The sequence below is a fragment of the Lissotriton vulgaris genome, chromosome 5, assembly GCF_964263255.1.
Source record: "Lissotriton vulgaris chromosome 5, aLisVul1.2, whole genome shotgun sequence".
NCBI classification, from domain to species: Eukaryota; Metazoa; Chordata; class Amphibia; order Caudata; family Salamandridae; genus Lissotriton; species Lissotriton vulgaris.
Window position 1 is genome coordinate 997,438,040 of NC_141693.1, and position 27,241 is coordinate 997,465,280.

The 27,241-nt window shown below is 42.1% G+C and overlaps 1 protein-coding gene across 1 annotated transcript in view; it reads left to right on the forward strand.

Moving 5' to 3' along the window:
* The window catches only part of LOXL4 (lysyl oxidase like 4), a 201,104-nt gene extending 182,475 nt beyond the window's left edge, over positions 1–18,629 (forward strand). The window contains exons 12-15 of the mRNA XM_086922608.1: positions 3,030–3,145; positions 7,650–7,786; positions 10,485–10,596; positions 16,632–18,629. Coding sequence (XP_086778734.1) covers positions 3,030–3,145; positions 7,650–7,786; positions 10,485–10,596; positions 16,632–16,702 — 436 coding nt within the window. The 3' untranslated portion in view covers positions 16,703–18,629. The remainder of the gene's footprint in view (positions 1–3,029; positions 3,146–7,649; positions 7,787–10,484; positions 10,597–16,631) is intronic.
* The last annotated feature ends 8,612 nt before the right edge of the window (positions 18,630–27,241 follow it).

The window sequence follows — 27,241 nt, forward strand, 5'->3', positions numbered from 1 at the left end:
GCACACAGTCAAAAAACAGGAGGTCAGAAGCAAAAAGACTGAGGAAATCATGCCAAAGCTGCCAGGTCTAACCACATCAAACAAACCATTCATCAATTTAGTATAGACTTGAGAACTGGATTGAGTATTTCACTACCAATTCCAATCATGAATCTATGAGGAGATACCTGGGCAGCAATAAAGGGGGTGTGGGCCCCTTCTTCAGTGAGGAAGACACCCTTCCCCCAGAGGTCTGTAGCAATGGTTTAGAGTGTGCTCCTGCCAGTAGGAAAGATAAACACAAAAGGATAGACTGCAGCATATAGGTGTACAATTAAACACATATGTGCAACTTTTGGACCATAACTAATTAAACAACGATCAGCAAGATAACCCGCAAACTGAAAGAATGGATCCCAAGAATGATTTCATACACTGGTTGTACATAAAACCCCAACCATATAGGTAAAATAAATATTATCAATGTTCTCACTTTTTTCTCTATCCATTGAGTAAAATAAATAGGAAGGAAGAAATTGATCGGGATCATGTAGTCGCCAACTTTATATTACCCCCTAATCAAGAGATAATGTTTCACCAGGCCTTTGGGAGGAAATAAGAACAACACTCTCCTTAAAGAGAAAGGTACCCATGAACTGGGACAATCAGCTGTTCCCTCACAATTCCCCCATGCCAGCGGATCCTAAAGGGAAGATACTGCTGTGCGGCCCGGTTTTGGACTGTGTAACCCTGCTATGGTATGGGAGATGACAAGCTCTTTTCTTAGATTGAGAGAATCAGGAAAAACTCAACACCAGAGCAACAACTCAACTGTGACTTAAGGAGAGACAATTATTGATAATTCCAGCATCAATTCAGGTGTTTCCACCTAGTCCTCATCTCTCATTATTCTTGTTAGGCAGCTGCAGCTCGTATGTCGTCGGGGTCTAGCACTAGGAAGCCCAGTTACACATACTCTTATCATAATATAAGATAACTCTTATCAAGATATCGTCAGACTAAGTAAAAGGTCTTCATTTAGAATTACTATAAGGATTTTAATTTCCTGGGAAATCCTGGAAGTCTGTCATAGAGTCGTGCCCGTTGATACAAACACTGAGGGCTCGATGTAGGTAGCCCTTTACCGATCGGAATCGGCCGAAAATACCGTTTCCGATCGGTAAAGGGCTATCGAGATGTAGGGGCACATTTTCGGTAATTTTACCGATTCGTTATCATTACCGAATCGGTAAATTTACCGAATCGGTAATATTTACCGATTCGGTAATGATAACGATTCGGTAAAATTACCGAAAATGAAATGTAGGTAGCCAATGTTCCATCAGCACATGGCTTACAGAATCGGTATTTTACCATGGAATACAAATCCATGGTAAAATACAGATTCCTGTGTACATGCACATCTGTGCATGTACACATGTGCCATGTGACAGACAGACGTGCCCTTAGGGCATGTCTGTGTGCCACATTGCACACATGCCCGTTTTGGGGGTGCTAGAGGGTGTCAAAGTGACACCCCCTGCACCCTTGCCAAATTCGGTATTTACCGATTCGGTAAATACCGATTCGGTATTTGACTTTAATCCTATGGGCTTCAAAGGCCCATAGGATTCAATAGCAAATACCGATTCGGTATTTACCGAATCGGTAAATACCGAATTTGTAAGGAATCGGTAACGATTCCAGATGTTGGGACCTACATCCCATTTACCGATTTTGAAATACCGAATCGGTACAATTCGGTATTTCAAATTCGGTAAATGGGATTTACCTACATCGGGCCCTGAACTCCTTGATCTAAAACATCATCCGAGGCAGGCTCCATTTTGTTCTACAGAAACAACAGTTGATGGACAGAATGCAGAACAATGTCATACATTCACCCCAGTACAGAGATCTGGGCGTAAATCCATGGTTTTTTTGCACTCCACACCACCCCAGTTAAGACATGGCCATATGCAAATCAGCCTTGACCCTGTGCCTCATGGGAACAGTCCAGCCCGAACTGCCAAGCCATTTCTTTCCTGGACCGGAGTCAAGCTATCCTGGCTGTAGACGGCTGATAGCCAGTAACCGGTCCTAGGATGCTTGATTTCGGTTCACGGAAGACAAGGCTTGGCAGTTCGGGCTAGACCGTTCCCATGAGGTACAGGGTCAAGACTGATTTGCATACGGCTATGTCGTAACTGGGGTGGCTTGGTGAGCAAAATAACGATGGATTAAATCCAGATCTGTGACTGGGTGTGAATATTTTGCCATTGTGCAACATTCCGTCTATCATCTTGTGTATTTTCCATGTTGTTCTAGAACAGGAGCCTACATTCTACAAATGTGCAGTGCAGGAGGTAAAACGGCTGCAGTATAATACAGGCAGCTTCACCATGGCGAATACTATCCCGGCTGTTCAAACATCATGGGTCAGAGGACTCATACCCACACATATTTAATTAATGGCTGCAGCTTGTATTCAAACAACATGGCATTAGAAAAGGTAATCATTCCTTTCAAAAATTCTCATTCGTGTAAGGGTTTTTAAGTATTTATGTTTTAAGTTAAAACATTTTTTTTATCCATTTATAAACTGTCTATTTCAGCTCACCCTATGGTTACTGTATGGCTTTTAGTTGAGTCAATACATTCGAGTTTAATTTGATTTTACTACTGAAGAGCAGCTTAGAAACATCAAAAGATAACATCAAACTCACAGATACACATAAATAGAAAATATCAAAATACTGTTCTGCTTTTTATTGTTCAAACAGTGTATATTGAAAGTAACTCTGCAGTGTCGCTGACGCACGGAGACGCACTACGCCGTGATGACACTTTTTAATGTGTGTTTTTATAAGATTGCTCAAAGGTTACCGTAAAGTTAGACTTTCAATTTAGATTGTAATTATGGCTTTCAGGCGCCATTTTAAACTTTCCTTTTCCGCTTTAAATTGGGCAGTGACTGAATGCAATGATTTTGGTGTCACAGAGACTGGTCATTTGCGTCTCATTAACCAGCTCCCTCTTTCCTTCCCCAGACACTACCACAGCATTGAAGTGTTCACGCACTACGACCTCTTAACGCTGAACGGATCCAAGGTCGCACAAGGTCACAAAGCAAGCTTTTGCTTAGAAGATACATACTGCGGTTCAGGTATGCTATTTTTGGAGTAGCGGCGAGCTGGAGTCTGAGGTCTTTGAATCCGACTATATCTGTAAGGGAGTCCTAAAAAAGAAACGGAATAAAAAATAAATTAAAAAAACAGAGCAAACATTATGCAGGCATCTGCTATTCCATAGGGTCTCACACGTTTAGACAGATACTTACTGTAAATAGCAAGGCAAAGCATGTTAAGTATGCAGGCATTTCAGAAGTTACTGGGAGGCCACGTCTATAGACTGCATAATGGCTCTTCATAAGACAACACGGGGCCCCCTAAAAGTGCAAGGCCCGGGGAATCGTGAACCCTCTACTGCCCCTTAAGATATGCCTGTAAATATATGGACAGTTTGTTGCTGACAAAGACCTACTTTTATTTAATGCTCTCTTGTGATGCTTTCGAAAGCTGCTTTTGAGTTAAACGTTTTCTCTAGTAAAACTATAGTACTTTCTCTCTGCCTGGGCTGTTATTGTAGGTGCAGTTCTAGATTACAGTGGTTTTAGAAGGAATCAATGAACTGGAATCTGGGGTCCTTGCTAGCACTAGGTCATGTAATAAGCGTGTCATCACATTGGCTAGAACACTTAAGTAGAGGCCTCCTTAGATATGATTCTTACCCATCCAGAGGTATCAGACTGCTTGAAAACACTGCCTGCATTAAAGGGCAAGCTATGGAGTACTGTAAGTATCATTAGCTAAGCACATAGCAAAACCAAAGCGCCCGCTCCATGTTCACCCCTCCACGCAGTATTCTGGTTTGCGCTAAACTATGCAGGAGCTGGCAAACTTCCTGCTTTGTTGTGTGGATGGAAACATCTTTACAGAGCTCTTTCACCTATATGCATTGTGGCATAAATACCCAGCATCAATATGTAACTTGTTATATTACTCATGCTGGCACCTAGCTATCAAGGTCCAGTAACCCAGCTGACGTAAACCATACACCAGTAAATATTCACACTGGGCTGACTAAGCCCATACACTGGTCTTTATTCACCGATCTAGGGTTCCCTGATACAAAGGGGGTTTGTAACCTGTCCTCGGGCTACGTAGAAAGGCTAATCTAACTAGACACATTATTACAACTTCCTAAAAGATCTGTCATAGATGAGACACATCATACTCATTCAAGTAACCATATACAAGACCTTACTCATTCTGGCCTTCTTGGTCTTCTGTTACACACGGGTGCAGGTTACTGATATCTCTGTTACTCAACTAGGAACTAGGGAAGCATTCTTTATGGCAACTCAGGCGTATCTCACACCTTCCCTCTGGGCAGCAAAGAAGCCTATTCCAGACTCTTTTGCAATTTCACCTTCCTTTTTCTTTAACTAACTTCATTTAACACAAGACCTCTTTTGGCCTCCCCATCAACTGGTCTTTAAGGACTTGGCATTTACCACCAGGTGAAAGAAGGCTTGACACACACAACATACGCAAGCCTAGCTTCACGTCTACCAGGTGGCTTACAGATTTCCCTGTACTGGAAACCCCAGGATGATTGCTGCTTGTCACCAAACATCCTGAAGACAACACCACCTCACTGACCATGAACGTTTGTGATAATGGCAAACTCATTTTCCATTCCCTGAACAAAATCCTGAATAACTATATCCCTACTTAATTTCCAGTTATCACAGATCACTAGGTCTAGTTTAATTCTGCTACTAATCATCCAGATAGTCACATATATTTACATTCCTCTACACTGACACATCATCTTTCAGACACTGACAATGGACACCTTCCTGATGTCACATACCACAATTATTCACCCCCAACAGCAAAGATGTCTGTAACACTGATCATCAGAAAATGGATGGTTCAAACATCGATCATCATCATCTGAAACGAGTGAGTTATAAATGAGTAAGACTCAACTAAATCCCAAACCCCCTCTGACAAATTTGCATGCCTCATTCACCACAAGCGTTACAAACCCCCTCTGACAAATTTGCATGCCTCATTCACCACAAGCGTTACAAGCATGTCTTATTTTTACCAGGAAGAGCCAAGATCTCAGATGGAAGTAAGTTTGCAAAGAAATATTCAGTATCTAGATCACTTTTCTACTCTCTTCCTGATGGTAATGCAATGATCTCTTCTCACAAAAACAGAGGCACCTCAGTCCAAAATACCCAAACATAACCCTTTGAAACTCAAGAAATTCCCATTTGACTCAGGCAACCCTGCTCTCCTCTTTGAGTCCACCCCTCCCCTGGAATTAAAGAATCAAAATACTGACTCCACAAGAAAGCATTGCCATCTACCGTAATGGTCTTGATACGTTTTAATATTGCACCCCTGTGTAAAATAATTTCATCCGTTCCCCCCAAAAAGGCCAAATATACTTTCTAGTATTGCATAAAATGGTAAATACTGCAAGGTAGCTGAAATATGTCTGTGATGCTTTGGGGCACACTCCGACATATGTCTAGACAAAACTGAACTTCAATAGCATTTTTCAAGGTATTTAGACAGAATATCGGAAACAGAATTATCATGGACCAAAATATTGTGTCAAGAATATCGAGGAGACAAAGATCGTGAAGGTACATTTCTATGTGTACCCATAGTTTTACTATATATAACTCCACATATATGTACCTTGACAATATATATATATATATATCTTTAAGGTACATAGATGTGGAGTTAAGAATAGTAAATCTATGCTGGCCTATATGCTCTTGCCTTCTCCATATTTCGGTCCTCGATATTTTTGACAAAATATTATTTCCACCCAATATTTCTGTTTCTGATATTCTGTCTGTGATCCTCCAGGTTGAGGACTGCCTATGGTTGTATTTGAGGCATGGGGTCACTTCGCAGCTCTGAACATATTTAACATTATGAACATTGCAGTTATGTTCAGTTGCACCCTTTCAAACCCTCTGAAATATCTGACTGCCAGCATGTTATTGCTCAGCATTTCACCCTCAGAATGCCCACCGTGTGACCCTTTATTAGAATTGAGGCGATGTGGAGTTAGGGGTCATTTGGAGGCCCTTGATTGATGCCTACCCCAAGCGAATATGGGAGGGATAAAATAAGTCACTGATTGCCATTGACAGTAGCTCGCTGCTGCTCTGTTTTCTACCATTATAACACAGAAGAGTTTTTTTAGCATGATATTTGTCTGAATTCTTCTGGGATATGGTAAGTGCTAGTCCTTGTCTGAGCCTCGCACCAAATCTGTTCCAATATATTCACGTCAACATGAAAATTGCTAAGCTTAGCACTAACAGGAACATGTAGGGGCACATGCATCATGCGTTTTTGTCTCCGCAAATGGGCCTATTCGCAGAATTGGCCTGTTTGAAAATGCAAAAAATGATTTTCAGATGCAGCAAACCCTAGTTTGTGATTCGGTAACCTGTTACCGAATCACAAAATGGGTTTGCGATTTGCTATTAGGAAGGGGTGTGTTTAAGGTGTCCCTTCCTAATACCAAATCGCATCAGTATGTAAGAATGTTTTGTGACTGAAATGCGTTCTCAAAACTTTCACATTTTACCACCTACTTTAAGTCGTTGGTAACCCATTCGCAAATGACCCCTTCCTGTTTGTGAATGTTTACAGGGGTTTTTAAGAGCAGGAAGTGGTCCTAAATAATTAAGAAAACTTTTCATTTTAGTTTTTGAAACGCATCCCATTTTCCTTTAAAGAAAATAGGCTGCATTAAAAAAAAATGCTTTATTTAAAAACAATCACAGACATGGTGGTCTGCTGACCCCAGCAGGCCACCATCACCGTGTTTTTTGCGATTCCTAGGGGGTCGCAAATTGCGACCTACCTCATTAATATTCATGAGGTAGGTCATTTGTGATCCACTAGGAATCGCAAAAAGTGTTCAACACATTTTCATGCATGCTGATTTGTGGTTTCCTAATTGCAGATCGCAAGGATTCGCAATTATTAAATCGCAATACGGTGTCTTGATGCATCTGGCCCAATACAAGTCTCGAGTAAAAATAGGGAATTCAGAACTTAATGAAATCTACTTGGTATCACTAAATGTAGCCATTGTTGTTCATTTAGTTGCAGGAATATGGCTCGCATTACTTTTAATTTGAGTAAAGGGTGAACTGCATCAAACTGTAATTCCTACACAACATCAGATATGTCTACATCAAAAAGGGGTGCCTGCCTTTAGCAGAGAAAGAAAACCCTAAAGTGTCATTGCTTTAGATCATATAATTATTTAAATAGTACTGTTACCTATGGGTTTTGTCAGCGACCATAGCTATATGCCCAGTGTCTTAATGTCCTAATTTTGAGATGGTGGGCCGTTAATGATGAATGCATCTATTTCATTGCGCATTGTTATGTTTTAATTTAAGAAAATATCGAACGTTTTTTTGTGTGCACCCTTTTCACTTAAATTAGAACCTCTTTTGCTAATCCTGTTATCTTCTCGTTGGATAAAGAGATAAAGACAGCAATAAAAACAATGCTACTCTGCACCTTACACTGACATTGTCTTCTGCTCAGGTATGGAAAGGCGCTACGCGTGTGCCAACTTTGGAGAGCAGGGCGTGACAGTGGGCTGCTGGGACACGTACCGCCATGACATTGACTGCCAGTGGGTGGACATCACTGACGTGGATCCAGGGGATTACATCTTCCAAGTAAGTGCCTTTTGTCTTCCTACTCCCATATCTATGGTTTATCCTATGAGGAGTACAGCAGAAGAAGGTGCTTCGGGAGAGGGATGAATAGACGCGCATTGCTGCATTGAGGAATGGCAGAAATATATTGTAGGTATACCTATAGGAGGACACTTGTAGTGTGTCATCAAAGATGTGCTTTTAGCGAATTGCAAACCCTTCTTAATATAATTATGAAGGGAACGATTCACAGAATTAACTTGAGACAAAATACTAAACTTAATACCATTTTGGTATTCACAGAAGGCACTTACTCATTTCGGTACTCACAGAAGTTAGGAGTCCTAACTTTAGGACTCCTAAATGCCTTCTGTGAATACCGAAAGTCTTAAAATTAGGATTTTTCTCAGTTTAGGTGTAGTAAAGTTAGGACTCCTAATTTTAGGACTCCTAAACTGAGAAAAATACTAAATTTAACACTTTCGGTATTCACAGAAGGCATTTAGGAGTCCTAACTTTAGGACTCCTAACTACTGTGAATACCGAAATGAGCAAGTGCCTTCTGTGAATACCAAAATGAGTAAGTGCCTTCTGTGAATACCAAAATGGTAGTAAGTTTAGGATTTTGTCTTAAGTTAGTTCTGTGAATCGGGCCCGAAGTTCTGAAACAAATAAAACTCTAATAATGTGAAAAAATAAAAATGCTGGACCGTCGCTATGAACTGCCCGAATTAAATCCAATGATGGGACAGAAGCAGAGGAACTGTAATTGCCATGGAAGGAAAGCAGGTAGCGTTTCTGTCTTTTGAAGATTTTTGATAGATTATGCCAAACCCTTGCTATATTTATTGTAAAAGATTTATGCTGGTTACTCGTCTCCTCAACTTCAGGTGACTACCTAGTTCGCTCTTAATTAAACCTCATTCTCCACTTCTCTGGGCATTAACTGTGGTTAATGCACTCTGCAAAATACGCTCACTCTTGTTAATCACCTGCTCTACAATAATGGGCTTGAATTCAACATGTTGATGAACAGGTTTCCACTGAAACTGGCACAGCACCTCTGTCAAGTGGTTTTCTACAGGTTTCATATATGTACTTTTATGATATATATATTTTTTTCACTGAAAAAAGTAAAGGTTAAAGTAATGTTATAATTAGGTGTGATAAAACAGATCTGTTTTTGTTTTTAAAAGAAAAAAATCCTTAGAAATGTACTGAAAAAACAAAGGTTAAAGTAACGTTATAGTTAGGTGATGATGTCAGTGGCAACATTAACGTTTTGAACTAAAAAAAACACACAGAAATTCACCAGTTATAGTAAGCAGAGCTAAATATAACTTGAGCCCCTGCCATGCAATGCTTATGACCTCACATGACATCACTCTTGACATTTTCTATGACATCACTGATGACCTCTCAAATTACATCATTGTTGACATCACAGATGGCATCATCCAATGAGTGTATTAGTTTGTTTTAGATTTCACATTGTGACAGGTATTATCTATATTCTCTATCGAGTTTTGTACAGTTTCTTTCCTGCTAATGGGTATAATTTTAGAAAATAATTGTGCTCTTAATGGGTCATAGGTGTATAGAGGTATTAGCCCTACCACTTACTGGTAATCTTCTTTAATTACAGGTCATTTTCATTACCCCAATTCAGAGTCCTCCTCGTCCTAATCCTTACTCACTTGTGGGATGGGACGAGGAGGACGGAGATGAGGGGGTAATGAGTATGTTATGAATGTTTGCGTGCAGGACTAATGCTGTGTGCAGGTAACAGTTCATGACTTGTGTCCATTATGTTGCTTTTTCTAAAAAAGTTTCCAATAAGGAAAAGATCCTATGTAGTAGATGCTAAGTATTGTAAGAAGCATTGAGTGTTTTGAGGGAATTGTCTCAGCATGACAATTTTCACGTAGGACAAAAGACTGTGTGCACCAGGTACTTACTGGTGTATATGTGCTTGATTAGCTACGAAGGAAAGCAATGTGTCACGTTTTCAGCAGAGAATGAAGTCTTTGATTAGTATGACCTACATCACTTTCAGGCCTTGGGTGTTTACAGTCAGTAGTCTTTCTTTGGAGAAGAGCGAACACTTTTCTTAGTAGATACTTTTAATAATCTGTGATGCTTTCATCATGAGAGTTTCTCTGTCTGCAAACAGTGTGGTACATGGTAAAGTCTGTGCATAGGGTAAACACTGTTTACAGTACTTTCTTTTCTACTTATGTCCGCTTCATTTCTCATGAGAGTTTAGCTAACTGTTAAGGGTTTGATACAGGCTAAAGGCTGTCCAGAGTAAGGAATTCATTTTGTAACAGAGCTTGAGTGTATAGAGGAATTTGTTTTTCTCAGAATAGTCATATATAGATAGAACACCGAGTGCAGAAGGGATTACCTAGCTATGTGTGGTTGATTGTTAACATGAGCTTGGCTACCCCTGCAGCTGACCTGACTGTGGGTGTCTGTACAAGACTCACAGGCAAGGTACAGCAATCCAGGATTTACAATTACATATATATTCTCATGTGGCGCGCCAGCAGGCAGGCCTCATAAAAATCCACAAAAACTCTATTTTAAGCTGTACTTAAATCAGAGCAGTTCACAGTTCAGACTTTCAATTTTCGCCCATATACTTTTCAATGACCCTTTTATGGGAGTCCTCTGTTCTTTGGGATTTATGTGTCTCGCACTCTTTGCTCCTGTGCAGGTTGTCGTGAATCCTAAATTTGAAATGGCAGAGTCAGATTTTACTAACAACGTGATGAAGTGCCGCTGTAAATACGACGGCCATCACATCTGGATGCACAGCTGTCACAACGGTAAGGCGAACGCGAGAGGTGAATGGGTGTAATGTATTTTGGTGTTGCTGCAATGAACATCTATCAATTGGGTGCATAGAACTCCCCATGCCGGTGATAGTAAATAGCCTTGGATGGGTGGATTGAGATGTTCCTATTTGTTCTGAAGAATGACCAATTGCCTGTTAAACTACAATCCAACTTGACCCCTTGTTATTGGCTTGTTGTTTCCCAAAGTGAAGCAGGTTCAATATCAGATACTTAACGGTAGGTGTGTGTGGATACTAAATAGTGATATTGTGAATTGACAGACTCAGATTGCTATCCCAGTTTGAGAATTGAAAACTCAGCCCTGATTCCTGGGTTTATATTGCATTGTCTTGTGTCTGACCACATGTTGCTTACAATAAATTTCACTGAGGTGTTAGGAGCTAGGATCCCACTCATGAAAAGGCATATCTTCTCCTTTTGTATAGGGATGTCTGTCTTGTGAGGTAACAGTCAAGATGGCGTGCAATGTGCCACCGTTATCAAGCTTCGAGGCACTTTGATAACTGGAGAGGGAGACATCTGATGCCCCCACTCCACATGCAGACAGGTTGGCTATGAACTTAAAGAAGGGACTTATTCCAACAATATTATGATAAGAAAGTTGATACAAAACTAAGTCTATTCCAGATATTGTTGTAAAAATGTGAATAGCGACCACCATTTTAATAGGGTAGTCGGCAGCTTGGGCAAGCATGCAATTAGGTCTGAGGGTAACCGCACCTGGTGCCACCTGTAGCATGTCAAAAGTCAAGGAGTCTTGCTGAAAAATTTAAAATCCCAAGAAGAGGTTAATTCATCAAAAGAACAGAAGTGATGAACACAAAAATAAAAAAGGTCAAACTACCCAGTTAACTAGTCAATAACTTTGCCAGGATATGTACTCCCTTTCAGTCAAATACTTCTAGTTGCACTCAAACCACCCTGAGCTGCTTAAAAGTTTTGATCTGGAACTAACTCATCACTGTCTTGAGCTCCTCCTCGTCTCCTAACAAACTTCTCTAAAACACGCCTGCACAAATAAGAAGCAATGATCCCTGTATTAATGAAGATATACACTCGTAGGCAAGAAGTCATGTCGCTGGTAATGTAGAAAATAGGAGGAAGATATATTGTAAAGGAAACGTTTAGGTTACAGGTAGATAAGATGGTAACTACAAAGCCCCACCAGGTGCAGCCTCCTGCTGCTTAGCCCACTCTCTCCAACTGATCTCTCAAAGCATACATAAACATTCAATGACATCACGCTCACACTCTGACCAGCAGGGAACTGGTTACCAGGGAGAGGATGCATGGCAACAAGTCAAGATACCACAATCCCGGCTTCCATCCTCTCAGCCATGTTCCATGTAAACAGATATATTGTAGGATACATTGATGTATGGAATGCCTACTTCATAACTCACTTACCACCGCCATCAACACTATTCTGTTGATGCTATGTACCAAACTGTTTATTTTTGTGCTATGTACAGCAAAACTTGTTGTTATGAACAATAGTACTTCCAGTAATGATCATGCTATTATTCCCCAGATAAATCCATGGGGCTGTCTCTTGTTCACAGAGGAGATGCGTGTAGATCAGCATTATAAAGTAGGATTGCCATGGCATAGACCTTCCACAGCTGTAACCAATTCTGGTGCAGTCCTGGTACACTAACGGCTTGACATCAAGACCTCTGGTTGTAATTATGACCAATGGAGCTCTTGGATTCAACACACACATGCTTGACTATTTCGGACGGTTTCCATTCCCAAACTGGGTAAATGTTGCTACTCTCTGAAGCGTAATGTGAAATGTGTGAAGGGCATATAGTGCTCCCGCGCTGGATTGTCAATTCACCCACCATAGTCAGGGTAGGAATTATATGGAACAAAAAGGGAAAAGAGGAAAAATCGAGTGGTAATGCGGAACAACCTTAAATATCCCCTTGAGGAGCTGCCAAGGGTACTGTGGGATGATGTAGTGAGCACGTAGTTTATATTTCTTACTTATAGTCACTGGACATGAGCATGCAAACATTTATTGACACTACTTCATGCCTGGAAACCAACATCATTGACACATTGTCTACAGAGCTGGTTGAACACATGAGCTCATCACTTGGTAAAATTGCTGCACTGATATGGAGTCTTTTCTATAGTTTCGTAGAAGCAGGTAATCCAGATTAATATCTTCAGTAAAGTTATCGGATCCCCAAAAAGCTGGGAGAGGAATGGTGGAATCTGATTTCTCTTGGAGTAGAGCGATTAAAAATGTTGCTCTGCCTCAATATTGCTAGAGCTAAAGACCTTTCGGCAGCCCTAGCAATAGTGAGGCAGAGTAACATTTTTAGTGGGCTCAAGTTTTCCCCAGCCAGGACAATGTTTTTAGAAGAAGACGTGAGAGGTTATTACTTCACCCCTTTTCGTCATATTCGGAAAAAGGCTACTGACACACAGAGCTGTGTTCATTTCGCGTTCATTTCATCAAACTTGTGCTGCCCTGATGCATTTCAGCTGACTAATCAGCCTTGCTCACATAGCGAAATGCCATATTACACATATTATTAAAGTGCATTTGTGCTCCTTCTAACATGAACATAAACAACATACCACCACAAATAAGGTAGTATATCTAATGACAAAAAACAACAACAAAGTTACATTTAAATTCAACTCATTAAAATAGCCTTGAAATTGATCTCGTTAATTTCATAAATAATGAAAAACATGATTAGAATTGAACAAAATGCTTTCTCCCTAGCACATGTTTACAGTCATGCCCTAGTGGGCTAATAACATCTATCAATCACATATGCATAATATTTTACTTTATCTTACAGCACCTTATTGTAAAAGTGCAAACATATTAAACCTAAAGTGCATGGGTGCATTTGTGCTATTAACTTAAACCTGAAGCTCAGACAAACTGGAATACTTAAAATGACTCAATTAATTTTCTTTCACTATTACACACATTACAATGTAGATTCGAAATAATCTATTACTCTATCTTCAACTATTTAAAGATTTCAATGCATGCACTTCCTATAATATGAGCAATTTTCTCTAGTAACTAAAAGGGTGAGTGTTAGATTTTTTTCACAGAGTGTAATGGAGATCTTCTTCCATGCTAAGGCCCAAGGGTACTTTGGAATTAAATTCCATTACATATTTTGACTCCAGCCTCCGGAATGCTTTTTCAAGATCTCCATCCCTAATATCTCTTGGTATAGAGTCTATCACAAAGTACTCCAGTTTTTTATCATTACTGTTGTGTACTTCCTCAAAATGGAGGACTACTGGATAGCTCCTGTCTTTCTTTTTGTATTGCTCTATATGTTGCAGTATTCTTTTGTGTACCTGCAAGATAGTGCTACCCACATATTGTAGACCACAGGGGCAGTGCACAATCTAAATCACATGATCACTCTCACAATGATATTGCCCTCTAATCTTCTGCAGAGTCTTATATAATGTGGACCTGAATTCTCTTTTGTTTACTCTATATCTACAGGCCTACATTTATTACATTTTCTAAAACTACGATAGCCTCTTAACCAGGTCACTCTATTACTCCTCTGTTTATGTTAGGAGGAGCACTAGTGCACTTAAATAATATGTGAAATATGTCACCCTGCTATGTGAGCAAGGCTGGTCAGTTAGCCGAAACGTGTCAGGGCAGCACAAGGTTAAAAAAATGTGAGACCTATGGCATTGCAAACAAACGGCTGCCATTGTCCGAGCTGCTTCAAAAGTAAAAGCGGGCGTGGCCCACCAAATGAAAGCAAAGCAAGTTGTTCCTAACGAAGGAAAAACTCAATTAATAAATAATATACGTACTGTGTAACAACCAAATAAATGGGCCAGTAGCTATGGAAGGATACAAATGACGACACAGCCATACTAAGGAGGGACTAACAATACTATTTAGGAATCAGAAGACAGCATTTATGAAGAAGAAAAACACAAGCCAATAGAAAATATGGGCGGGGCTACTCTCCCGTACTGAACTACAACAGATCATCCCCAGAGCAGCGCTTGCTCAGGCTCCACCTAAAAAAAAAGAGCACAGCTATGAGTGTCTGCAGCCTTTTTACGAATACAACAAAAAGGGATGAAGTAATTTACATGTAGAAATCTGACTCCGTTTCGTGCGAACGCCACCCTTGATTAGGAGCACAGCAGTAGTCAGCACGTTGGGAATTCTGGACCTATATATGTATAATATATATATATATATATATATATTTTGTAGCCCAGACCTACAGGCTTGGCCGATACATGTTTACATCACTTCCCTAGTAGAGCACAAGGCAGCCATGGTATAGGATGGCTGCTGTCACCTCACAAGGGTGAGCAGAAGCTGACAGTGGTAGCCACTAGATCTTTAGTGTACGGTCACCAGTCTTTTTTACCTGTGCTCCTGAGAGAGTGTGTATCTGCTTCCTTGTGCATATTGTGTGTGATCTTTGACACCCACCCACCCACCCCTATAAGTGTTTGTGGGGGTCCGGGTATGTATCATGAGTGGAGAAAGTATATTACATAATTTGGTAGCCTTCTTCCTTATCTGTCGAATCCTGTGAGACTATGAGCCCTCTAACACAATATCATGTTCTCCATATGACAGTGTGCATACAGTCTCCCTCGTCTGGGAGGCTGAGGGTAATGCACATTTGAATACTGCTATGACAGATCTTGCTTCAGAACGAAATGCTATCAAAAGCAGGGTTGATTGCTTGGAAGCCTCCTCCCAGTTCTCTAACCAGGCGTAACTTACATCTACCACTTAAATGGTCATCTACGTAGTTTAGAAGTGTTTGTATATATTAAAATCCACACCCAGAACGATTCCACTGTCTCTCTCAAATACAGATTTCCTTAGACCATTTGGTGTGTCTTCTTCATTGCTTACACTCAGTTGGCTGGAATTATGATTTCAGAATGTGCTGCAGTTTGTGATTGGCTCCCACTTCCCCTTAGTACCGTCCGGATTGGATACAAATTCCATCCAGAGCCAATGTTCTCTATGCATCAACGCACCTCAACCAGCAGCTGGGAGATTTATTTGACCAAGTCAAAAACATTGTTTTCTCAAAGCTTGAGTCTATCCTTATGAGGTATAGAAACCCTGCTCCTGCCCAGGATTACAAGAGAATGGAACGCCCACAGAGGAGCTACCTTGACCTGGGAAACAAAAGCAAGGAATACCTTACAACGATGTACTTTGAAGATGACTTTAGAAACTGAGACTACACTGAGCCACAGCAGTATACAATTAGCTGGGAGGCTCTGAACCTGATGCCATCTGCATTGCCTGAGGGTTGAGGATATTTTGAGAGTCTCAAACTACTGCACTTATTGTTGAGCCTGCCTTTGCTGTGCCTGATTTTGTGAGAACTAATATCATAACTGCACCAGCGCAGGTGGGTATGCATGTTTAATGGCATTGTGCAGTAGGCATTGGCCACAATGCAAGGCCTACTACTGGGTACTGCACTCAACTCACTGCGTGGGCCCCCGCTGCAAACAGCCTTAGATTCCAATCACATTTTAACCCACAATATCTTCAGAACCTCTCAGGGCAGACATGTGGATCACACAGATCTGGACTTACGGTGACCAGTCTCTGCCACACATTAACTCAAAGACAAGGATGAGGAGTTTAGAATATGCCCTGTGTTTCACTGATAGCCATCTGATTTGTTGACAATAGGGAAGAGTAGCTATGGGTCTGGGGAGTTTGAAAAGAGTGCAGGAGGTGGCATTCATAGGTAATAGAAGGGGCAGGGTCAAACGCAGATCTTGCGTCTGTTGTAGCATTCATAGAATGTGAACAGTAGATATTTTGGCACCCTGATTAGCTCACGCGCATGGAGTGGAAGGTATAATCAGATTTACAGTTTCATGTGCAGAACTGAACGGCATACAACAAGTGGTTTACTTTTTGGTTCTAATGGCCTCCGCAATATTCCCTCTATTACAAACTGTCCAACTGACCATACTGTTTTGTTTCCTTGCAGATGATGCCTATAGATCTGACCTGCAGGAGTCCTTTGAGCATCAACAGAGACTCACTAACAACCTTGTGTAAACCACAACTAAGCGGCAGAAGAAGTGCCATGCGAAAGGACTCGCCACCGCCTGTCTGCACAGTTTTTTAAAGTACTTGTTCAAAACAAGATTTAAAACTTTGTCAAAACTTTAAGAAATATAGCAAATGTTCAGAACATATCCAAAGGATCAAGGAACAAACCCTAACTGCCAGGCACTGAAGGAAAAGCAAATGCTCCAGAATATAGAGCATGTGCGGCAATTTGGAAGGTCCTTCTTTGATCGCGAGTCAGTGCAGTGTAATGCAGTCTACACTATGTGGCCTCAGGAAATTCTGTGCAAGGAGTGACATCTACAATGGCTAACAAAGCTCTCTTTGACTATGAATATGTTCTTCAACTAGGAGTTCCAATTAAATGCATGGCAGGGAAACAATTGCATCAAAGGAATGTGCTCTACTTAAGTTTCTATCTCATGTGACCTCCATCTACCGTCCCAATAGGTTTCATAGGATTTGTTCTCATCATCATTTGGATGTTCTCCAATTTATTAATTTGTGGCACAAACGTACACACGAACAAGTGGAATATTGCTTAACGCAAGTCTTCTCTTTATTTTCATTGATCTACTTTCAAAATGTCTCAGAGAAAGTGGGAAATGTCCCAAATGCGGTGCTAACAGAAGACTATTTCCTCCCACCCAAAGCAATTGTGGGACATGTTGAAGAACACTTTTGCTCTTAGTATTTATTGTGCAGATAGTAATGCTGGAAATTGTCCGCAATATGTACTGTGTACTGTATATCCACAAAATCTCTTGCAACTTATTTGTACAATGCAAGAGGCAGAGCAAACCTGATCGATGTGGATTTCTTCTATCGCCTCATTGGACTCCTCTTACTTTGCCTCCATCTTGGACTCCCAGTCTTACAGGCGCAGTAAAGTCGGCAACTGCAGCTTATCTTGCAAAACCCATGCCGTAATAATCTCAAATGTAGTATGCACGTTTTTGTTGAGATTTTAAACTGAGGAAATTTGTTTTTGACACTCATAACACCAACTCAGGGATTTAGGCAACCCCTGCTGTCCCACCTACATTTGGAAGTAACCTTGATGATGGTGTGCGCATGTATTGTTTACACTGTGATGATGCGGATGAAGAAAAAAGTAAAAGTGACCCTCTTTAATAATATGAGCAGAAAGGAAGAGGCTCACTGGCGAAAATAAAAGCACAATTTAGATTTGTTGGATTCAACCAATTTCAATGCAGCTCTATGTGCTTCAAGCAGAGCTCGTGTTTTTTTTCCCAGTGAAAACCAGTTACAAAGTGAAGGGCCATGGAAATTTGAGGTGTGGGTTATTTGAAAGTTGAAGTTTGCAGAGTTTGTGATTTTTAGCCAAAACGTCACCAAGAGTTGAGGATAACTTATTCAAAAATAGGATTTGCTGGTCCCTGGAAAACTACGCTGTTTTGGTGACGAATTTTCTCTCACAAAGTTATTTCATGGAAAATCTCTCTCTTGAAATATTTTTTTCCGGAAATTTGACCATCAGCTATTCTGGAAGAGCGACACATTTTTACAACTTTGTCAAGTTTGTTACTATCATAAACTTGCAGGCAACACTATACTTTCGCACAGCCCCATGGACACCCTTTGAAAGGAATTCTGAACAGACATCACTTAAATTCGTCAGTAGAATCGCACATGCTTTGGTCCTTAATCATTCATTTCTGGTGTTGCCGTGCTGTGTTCAATATGTCAACTTCCATACTTCACCTGTTGACGAGATGAGTTCTCCACATCATTGATGGCATTGGGAAAGACTGAAAGAAGCCAAGGTGCTCCCTAAATGTATTTTAACATTTAATAGATATGTTTTGTTGACTGGAACATTGTACTGTAATGATTCTATATTTGCAAATAGGGAACCAATAAAAGAGGACAACTGGTGACATTGAGTTCCACCAAAACACGAGTGAATGTTGTTATTATTATAGTAAGAAGTTTAGGAAATAACTACTGAAAGTTAGCCATAGAAACCACAAATGAAAAAAGCATATTCATTATTATACTTCTTGAGATGTCATGGTTGCAGGATTTGTTTGCATCTTATGTTTTATAACACAGATTAAGTATAATGAAAAGCAAAAGCTGCAGTTATGTTAATCTCACACGGTACATTCTATGTAGCCATCATAGAAACTCCTATGTGTATCTTAAGAAATTCTGGTCTACTTTCAAAAACGGGTGAACTAAAGAAACTGTGAATGGATGGATGGAGAGAGGAGAGACAGGTCCATCTGCCCTCCTAGCTATGTGTTGCGGCAGTCAGTTATTTGTTGACGCCATAACTTGTGGACACCAAATAAAAAAACAAGGAGACAATGCTACAACTCAGAGTTAGATTTCCAAAGGCCACACAACGGCCAATATACAGACAAACAGAGAGGAATGAATAGGTGGTGAAAACCCCCTACCAAAATATACCCACTCTTATTCGCTCCCAAAAGGGCCACAGTCTCATAGTTCATTCGGAGGTTGTTTTCCACACGGTTCCACCTCAGCTCTGACTGGTTGAACTTGACATGCCTCTCTGGAATTCTGTCCTGTGGATACAGGGAATAACTTATTACATTGGTGCAATCGATCACTAACTTTTTTGTCACTCTATACTGTAAAAGGATAAGACAAATATTGTTACTGAGGGGAATTCAGCCACCCTCTGCCACTTGTCATTCAGATTCAAATTCGATGAAGCCCTGTTAAATATGTGCCGTGTTGTCAGCATGTGCCTATGCCAACACTGGGACCCCCTTGCACTGGTGTGCCCATAGATGCATGTCTTGGAGAAAGCGGATCAACCACATATAAACATCTGCACTTTCTCTTCACACAAACCCTTCCATGCTAGATAATCTACCACTGTTATTGGATACAAGTAGCCTATCCGGTTGAGCTGTCAACCATTCCTACCCGACATTTTAGAATTCAAAAAATTGCATTAATATTTCCATCACAGGAACAACTCAATAATAAACTCTCATAGTCTGATTTAGCCACTTCTCCTATCAGCTCAAACAGTGTAGACGAGTTCCATCTTCATGAATTCGTATTACTTTGGCTGGATACCCCAATGAGGTCTCACATTGTAAAGCTTGGAACTCGCCTTTAATCTTCTGTCCTCTGCAACAATAATATTCCCTGCTGTGTGGACCTGCGCGGATCTGCAAATATGAGCCAATCAGATATGGAGAATGAATTCACCTTTGGTATTCAACCACCAGAGTGGGAGTTCCACTTGTTTGATGTTTGCAGCATCCTACTCTTGACTGAGTACTGCACCCATAATTTGTTCCAGCCCTCCAAGCAGTCTTCTCGAGGAGGGCATACTCAGCACCCATCCAGAAGATCAATCAAAATGTTTACACCTCTTGCCTCAACCAATGTTGCCACGTTCACCCACCCTTGTCACTCGACAAGCCCTAGAGCCTTCCATTCTCTAACTAAACGATGTGGTACACTAACTAACCTGCAGTGCAAACCTGTCTAGATACACCAGTCTGCTCTCTTGACAGAGCGTGCATCACTCTCTGCTCCCCAAACCATCTTTGCTAAAGAAAATCCACAAAACTGTCAATTGATTTTATTGAACCACTATGGTACTCATTCCATTCCACATCTCTACTACAGCGTAACTTCAAATATATCCTCGTCAACTCCAGCCACCCACCATCCCCAATAAAAATCCACCCAAAACCATCGGGTGGAAAGGATGAAGAGCAACTCCCCTACTGCCTTTTGTGTTTGTGACCATAGGACATCAGGCCCATCTCCAGTCAATCAGGAGTGCAATATGTTTCACTTAGGTAACAACGGTACCTGCAACAATAAGACCTCCCACCTTCTTCAGGGTGCTCCCAGGTTGCCTTATATCGCAGCCTCTCTTACATCTTCACTTCTGAAAAAAGGCAATGATTAAATGCTTATGATCCATGCCAGTCGGCACAAAGTATGTTTCAGCATAATTATCTCATGAAGTGACTATGCTATTACATGGTCATGCATCATATGCTTTTCTGGGCTCTTTAACCTGGCACTCAAATACTCCCTGGTCCCCCACACCAGGCAGGACAAGCCACCATGGTGTGTCCCCAGAAGAATGTACACCCCCTGGCTGCTCTTGTCTGTTGTAGACATAACCCATGTGATCATCCTCTTCTTATTGATGTTTCCTAGGTACTGCCAATTCCTCCTTTACAATATCATATCGTTGACTTGCTGCATTCTTAAACTTTCATTCCAGAGCAGTTACTCGCACTGAACTTTGGGCCTCATTTACAGTTTGACAGACAGGGCACTCCACCACAAACATGGTGGAGTACCCTGTCCACCAACGGATGGCAGGTTAGCTCTATTTAGAGTCAGGCAGACCGCCATGTTTCTGGTTGCGGTGTCCCCACTCCAACAGCCAAATAAACCCGGGGCCATCATGGAAAGTTCCTTAAACCATCCGCCCTACCCATTCAGATGTACTTTTTTTCTGGAAACGCCAAGTGGTCCTGTAAGAATTCGTTTTTGTTTTACAAAACCAAATTCCCTCTTTGGGATGTTTAACAAAGCAGCCATAAAAAGTGTCTCTCTCCCTCTGTGTGTCTATTGTTATTTTTCCTGCTCTGGTGCGTGATAAAATAACTTCGCAGGAAAATGTCTGGAACGCATATCAGCTCTTCTCACTTCATTAAACACATTCCTGGGGGATTTTAATGTTCACTGAGTACTGCAAAGGGTCCTAGCTCTGTTTTGTCTGAAGCAGTTTTCAATTATTCCCATTGGACTTCACTTGGCTTACATTGCTCTGTCCATAAACTAATTCATTTCACTATCAGTAATGAGAGAAATGAAGCCGGTAGTTAACTGGCACAAGACAATTTAGATCAGGGGTATGCACCAGAATTACCGAGCGGTTCAGATCCCGGAGATCTACTCCCAAGCTAAGTGAATAAGTGGGTAACTGCTAACGTGAAGCATATGGACAAGGCTTTTTTATGCAAGGATATAAGGACAGAAGCTGAAAAAACTTTTTTAAAAACAGGTGAATCTTAAGGGCCCAGCTGAAATTTACATGACCAGTAATCTGGTTGAACAACTGACAGACTTTTCCACAGCGGCGGGTCAGGACCGAAGTGTGCTCAAAAAGTGATACAGCAAAGAGAGAATATGTTTCAGAATGCAGCAGATGAAAAGGAACACGAAGTATCAATGCACTCCTAATGTACCTATGCCCTGGTCCTAAAAGGGCTCGTTGGGCAAAGCAAGGGGCTTAGAACTGAATCCACTGAGTAATGGAAAACCAGTGGAGTATATATTCAGCCATTGTTCAGGAAAATCTGAAATGTCTGTATTGTCCTGGAACTAAGCGTCAGGTATGCTGCAATAGTGTAGTGCAGTGTGGAAGGGGATCTTTCTCCCACAGCACTGCCACAAATGGTGCTCACAAGTAATTGTGGTACAAAGGGTAGAATCTTATGTACCATTCTCATCTTGAGAAAGCAAGAGAAAACCAATGAGTACGCCTCTTCCTGAACATACCATTCTTTATCAATATGAAAGTCCAGACTATTAACCTCAAGGACCGGTGAAAGTGGGCTTTCCGTGTTAGCTGGCCAGAAAAGTGGTCCACATAGTATGGTAGCTGTTAGATATCGTCTTACAGAAGTATTGTTCCCTAAATTCTGTTTACAAAAATATTGCCCGAAAGGAGTTATTAATAGAAATTCTACAGCCATTAGGACAATATTAATACGAACAATATTTAGGGCTCAATATTTCGGTCAGATGGTAATTCTATTTGTAATATTCTGACGTTCAACCACTCCACAGACTGTTCCGCGCAAAAAGATCAAAACCTCCATCTTCATGGCATTAAGCTTCAGCATATTTATGCTCGTCCAGTGCCAGCATGGTAGATAGACAGGACGAGAGAGCACCCTGATGTTCTGACAGGGCCAACCAAAGAGCAGGATCAGCCCGGGTGTCACCTGCATATGAAATGGATTCCGCACTATAAGTTCTCTTAATACATAACAGTTAGTTCATAGTGATGGGAAGAGAGCCACATTCTGCCACAAATATTGAGAACTAGGAGTAGGCCAAGCCCTGAGGTCTACTGATGGCAGATGAAGACAACATTATCCACATATCTATAGCACAAGAGTGGGCCAAAAGTATGAGGCCAGTAGGGTGATCAGCTTCCAGACTCATCCTAGTATCATACAGTACAGTTATAAAGCCAATTTGAGTTCCCATTCCAGGGCAGACGCCTATCTGAACCAGGTCCAGAATGTTATGCATTTCGAGATTTTTCGAAAACCCTATGCAAAAAATGTTTTTCCCCTTCATCATGACTGTTGGCAAGAGAGAAATTGGTTTGTAGTTGGACTTTCTGTTGTTGTACATAATGAGTTTTTTAAGAAGCACTGTAATAACGCCTGTCTTTCAACTTTTCAGGACTACAATTCTGGAAAGAGGCCTACCAACCTGTCACACAGGTACGTTTTCAGCACTCAAGTCAGTGTAGTCAAAACATACCCAAGTAGATTTTCGATCTGCTCAAGACAAAAATATCAAAGCCAATATAAACCACCGGGGACCGTATTACACAAAGTACCCCAGGGGCACGACTCGTGTTTTTGCTCATTTTGTGCGCCCCCAGGGCACTTTGGTATTACAGAAGGGGCCACAGACGCTTGTGCAGGCCCTTCTGTAATACTAAAAGTGCTGGCGCACATACAACGCCAGCGGCCAGTGCTTTCTCAAGAGGGTGTTCCCTCGTTTGCATGGGGGGCATGACTCCATGAAAATGAGGGAATCCCTTTTGCCTCTGCGCCCGTGCCATATCATAGATGCAGTTGCAGAGGCAAATAAGCGGTCAGGCGGTGCACTGACTGTGCGCCACTTGATTGCAGCCCCAATGGAGGGGGAGAAAAACGTCCTATGGACCCGCTAGACATCCCCTCGCAGACAGGTTCAGTCGCTCACTGCACCCGCCTGCAAAGGGATCTCTAATCCCTTTTAAAAGTGTAGGCCGGGAGCCGCATAAACAGTGCAACGCGGGGTGGCTGCTTCAAAGTCGCTCAGATTTTCCTCTGAATCCGCTGCCCACAGGGCAGCGCAAGTTCGCAGCTGCCCTGGGGGCAGTGCATTCAATACAACAGGGTGCATTTTCCCTGTTTGCGCCTGGCACACCTGTTTTAAGGTACGCAGGTCACAAACAGGGAAAGTGCACCCTATACATAATAGGGCACCAGAGTGTCAAGAATAATTTAACTGAACCTGCTAATTAATTTATGTAAAAAGATCTCGAATACCAGACACACTATTGAAATGCTATGAGTTCCAGTACCACATATTGTGCCTAAACAAGCACCACTTATTGTGGCTAAACAAAACTCTAATAATATTTGGCGCACTTTTAAAATCACCAAAAGATTTGCTCTTAGCAGAGCAATAACTTAAACCAAACCATCTAAGATTACTCTTGTCTCAACAATCAGTACCTCTGTAGATCAAAGTATACCACCAAACACTCTAAGACCTCTCTTAAATAAAAGGGCAGCAACATATCAGATCCAAACAACTTCCAATTTATCATCAGTTTTTTGCTCTTAGACAAACGCCTAGACCCACGTGTTGCAAACCAAATTAAAAGTTACAATACAGAAAACGGACCAGTGGGGTTTTAAATGAGTCCGAAGAAGAAACCGCTATCCTCCAAGTACCCGATGATGACTACAAAATCTTGGACACAGGCGAGCATAGTCTCCTTGTAAAATTATGTCTACCTGGATCCTTCACGATGGTCATGGGGCTTGTGATAATTGTTTTTTTAAGATATTGCATCTTGATTTAGAGAGTTGCAACTACTGACAAAAACAAGTGAAAACTGAAAAATGAATGAATCAGGGAAATTAAGGACGAAGGAAGAAGAGAGACAACACAAGCATTATGCATCATCGCTTCGCTACCTTCTGAGATCAATGGCTTGAATGGTTCTTTAGGCAATCTGTATGAATATAAGGGAATATCAGCTAGATTCATGAAGCCAAATTGTGATCGCAATAGCTGCGAAAAAGCAATTGCGATCGCAATTTGAAGAAAAGGTATTCAACAAACAAAATTGCGAATTCGCTAAATATCTATGCAAAATCGCAATGAAATTCGCAGAAACCAGGAAGAACACAATCAGCGAATCGGTAATAGCGAGAATGCAGGTATTCTGCGAATAAAAGTGAGAAATCACTAAAAAATCACAATCGCAATTCATGAAAAATCGCAAATAGCGAAAAACCCCAAAATCGCAATTGGCGACGCGCAAATTAAGGAGAACCCAAACCAGGTGGTAACCATGAAAAAAAAAACACATCTGAAAAAAATTATTGCTAAGTACCCACAGGTGCTAGCTTGAACAAACACACTTAAGGACATGCAGCTGGAGCCTCAGGACTCTCACAATGCCAGGACTCTACATGGTGGTCAGGCGGTGAAGGCTACAGCGAGCAGCACGAAACAGACGACGTATCCAGGAGAGGATATTCCGTCAGCGGGTCACCCTACTGGGCCAAACCAGGGAGCAGATCTACGCAAAGTACCGCCTAAGTGGGGCAATGATAATGAAGCTGATCCGGGACCTAGACCCCCTCCTGCAGCACCCAACAAGGAGGACCAACGCCGTCCCCACACATGTGCAGGTATCGTGCAGCCTGCACCTACTGGCCTCCGGAAGCTTCCAGGGAATAGTCGCTGTTGCAGGGGGAATATCCCAGCCCACCATGTCCCGCTGCCTAAGGAGTTTCCTGGAGGCCATGCTGACCCATCTACACCACTACATTTCATTTCCCACCAGCAAACAGGACTTGAACGAAACCAAGCTGCAATTTTACAATGTAGCCCAATTTCCACACATCATAGGATGCATTGACTGTACCCACATCCACATCTGCCCACCTGCACAAACAGAATACATGTATCGGAACCGCAAGTCCTACCACTCCCTCAATATACAGATGGTATGTAATGCAAAGATAATCATTACGGACATAGTAGCACAGTACCCAGTGAGCACACATGACTCCTTCATATTCCAGCACAGTGGCCTCCACACACAACTGGCCAGGGGAGACTTTGGTGAAGGACACCTACTGGGTAAGTACACATGCCACACAACAGTACAATATGCTAATGACGCTGCGCTGCACAGGCACTCAACCTCTGCTCCTATCATGCAGGTGACAGCGGCTACGCTCTCCGTGAGTACCTACTCACCCCATACCTCAACCCAGCAACACCACAGCAACAGCGTTACAATGCAGCACACATTCGCACAAGAAATTGCATTGAGAGGACATTCGGCCTTTTGAAGAGCAGATTCCGCATACTGCACAAGACTGGTGGGGCAATCAAATACGATCCTGAGGTCTGCTGCCGCATCGTGGCCGTATGTGCTATCCTACACAACATTGCTCCCAAGCGCAGGGTACCTGTAGACATCTCAGGCAGTGAGTCAGAAGGGGACAATCGGCCACCTGCACATGTGCGTCACGCACGCGGGGAGAATCCAGCAGAAGGACACAGGCGCCGCAACGAAATCTGCATGAACTATTTCTAGGGGACCCACTCCCAACACCCATTACTCAACTCATGCATGACAACATTAATAATGACATGAGGCACTTTACGTTATTCGGAATTTTAGTTACTGTTACTGCACAATAAACATGGCAGTCTGAAAAGTGTTCAAAGATTGACATATTGCGTCATATGTCCAGGTTAGTCTGTATGGCATGCTTGTTGTGTCAGCATGTGGCCTCTTTGGAATGCACCACAGTTTAGTGGCGTCTCCGGGTAGTTGCCCCAGACCTCCTCTCTACGTCCTCCTCCTGATTTTGCCATGCTGTGGCAGAGGGCCTGCTGCTGCGCAGGGTGCCACGACCGGTGGTAGGGACTGGCTGCTGTGGCTTGATGTTGCCTCACTGTTGTCGTCTGCCCCCCCCCCCCGCCTGGCCATGGCCACTGGCCTGAATGCCCTGCATGGCTACTGATATGTTCTCCAGGGTTGTAGCTACGTCCTGGCAGCACTGCACCATTTGCACCTGCATGGCCAGGGATTGTCGCGAGAGTTGTGAGGTGGCGTTACCAATGATGTGATTTGACCTCGTGTACGCCGACAGGCGGGTCAACAGTTGACAGTGTCGGCGGCGATTGACATCCCACTGCCTGGACATTGCCTTAGTGTTGGCCTCCAAAGCTGCAGTCATTTATGCGACGTTACGTGCCGTTTTATCCAGTTGGAGGTGAATGGCGGCTAGGTGTCGTTCCTGGGTCTGGTGAACACTCAGCATCCTGCGCTCGATAGAGAGCCCACCTGCTCTAACTATTCTGTCCCTGCCAGCGCGGGATGTATTGGTGCGCGGCTCCCTGACCAGACCGCTCGTCTGGCTCCTCACAACCGCAGGGCGGCGGGTTTGTTGGCAACCTGCTGCTGGTGTTGCAGGCCGCACTGGTGGCTGTGTGCTGAGTGGT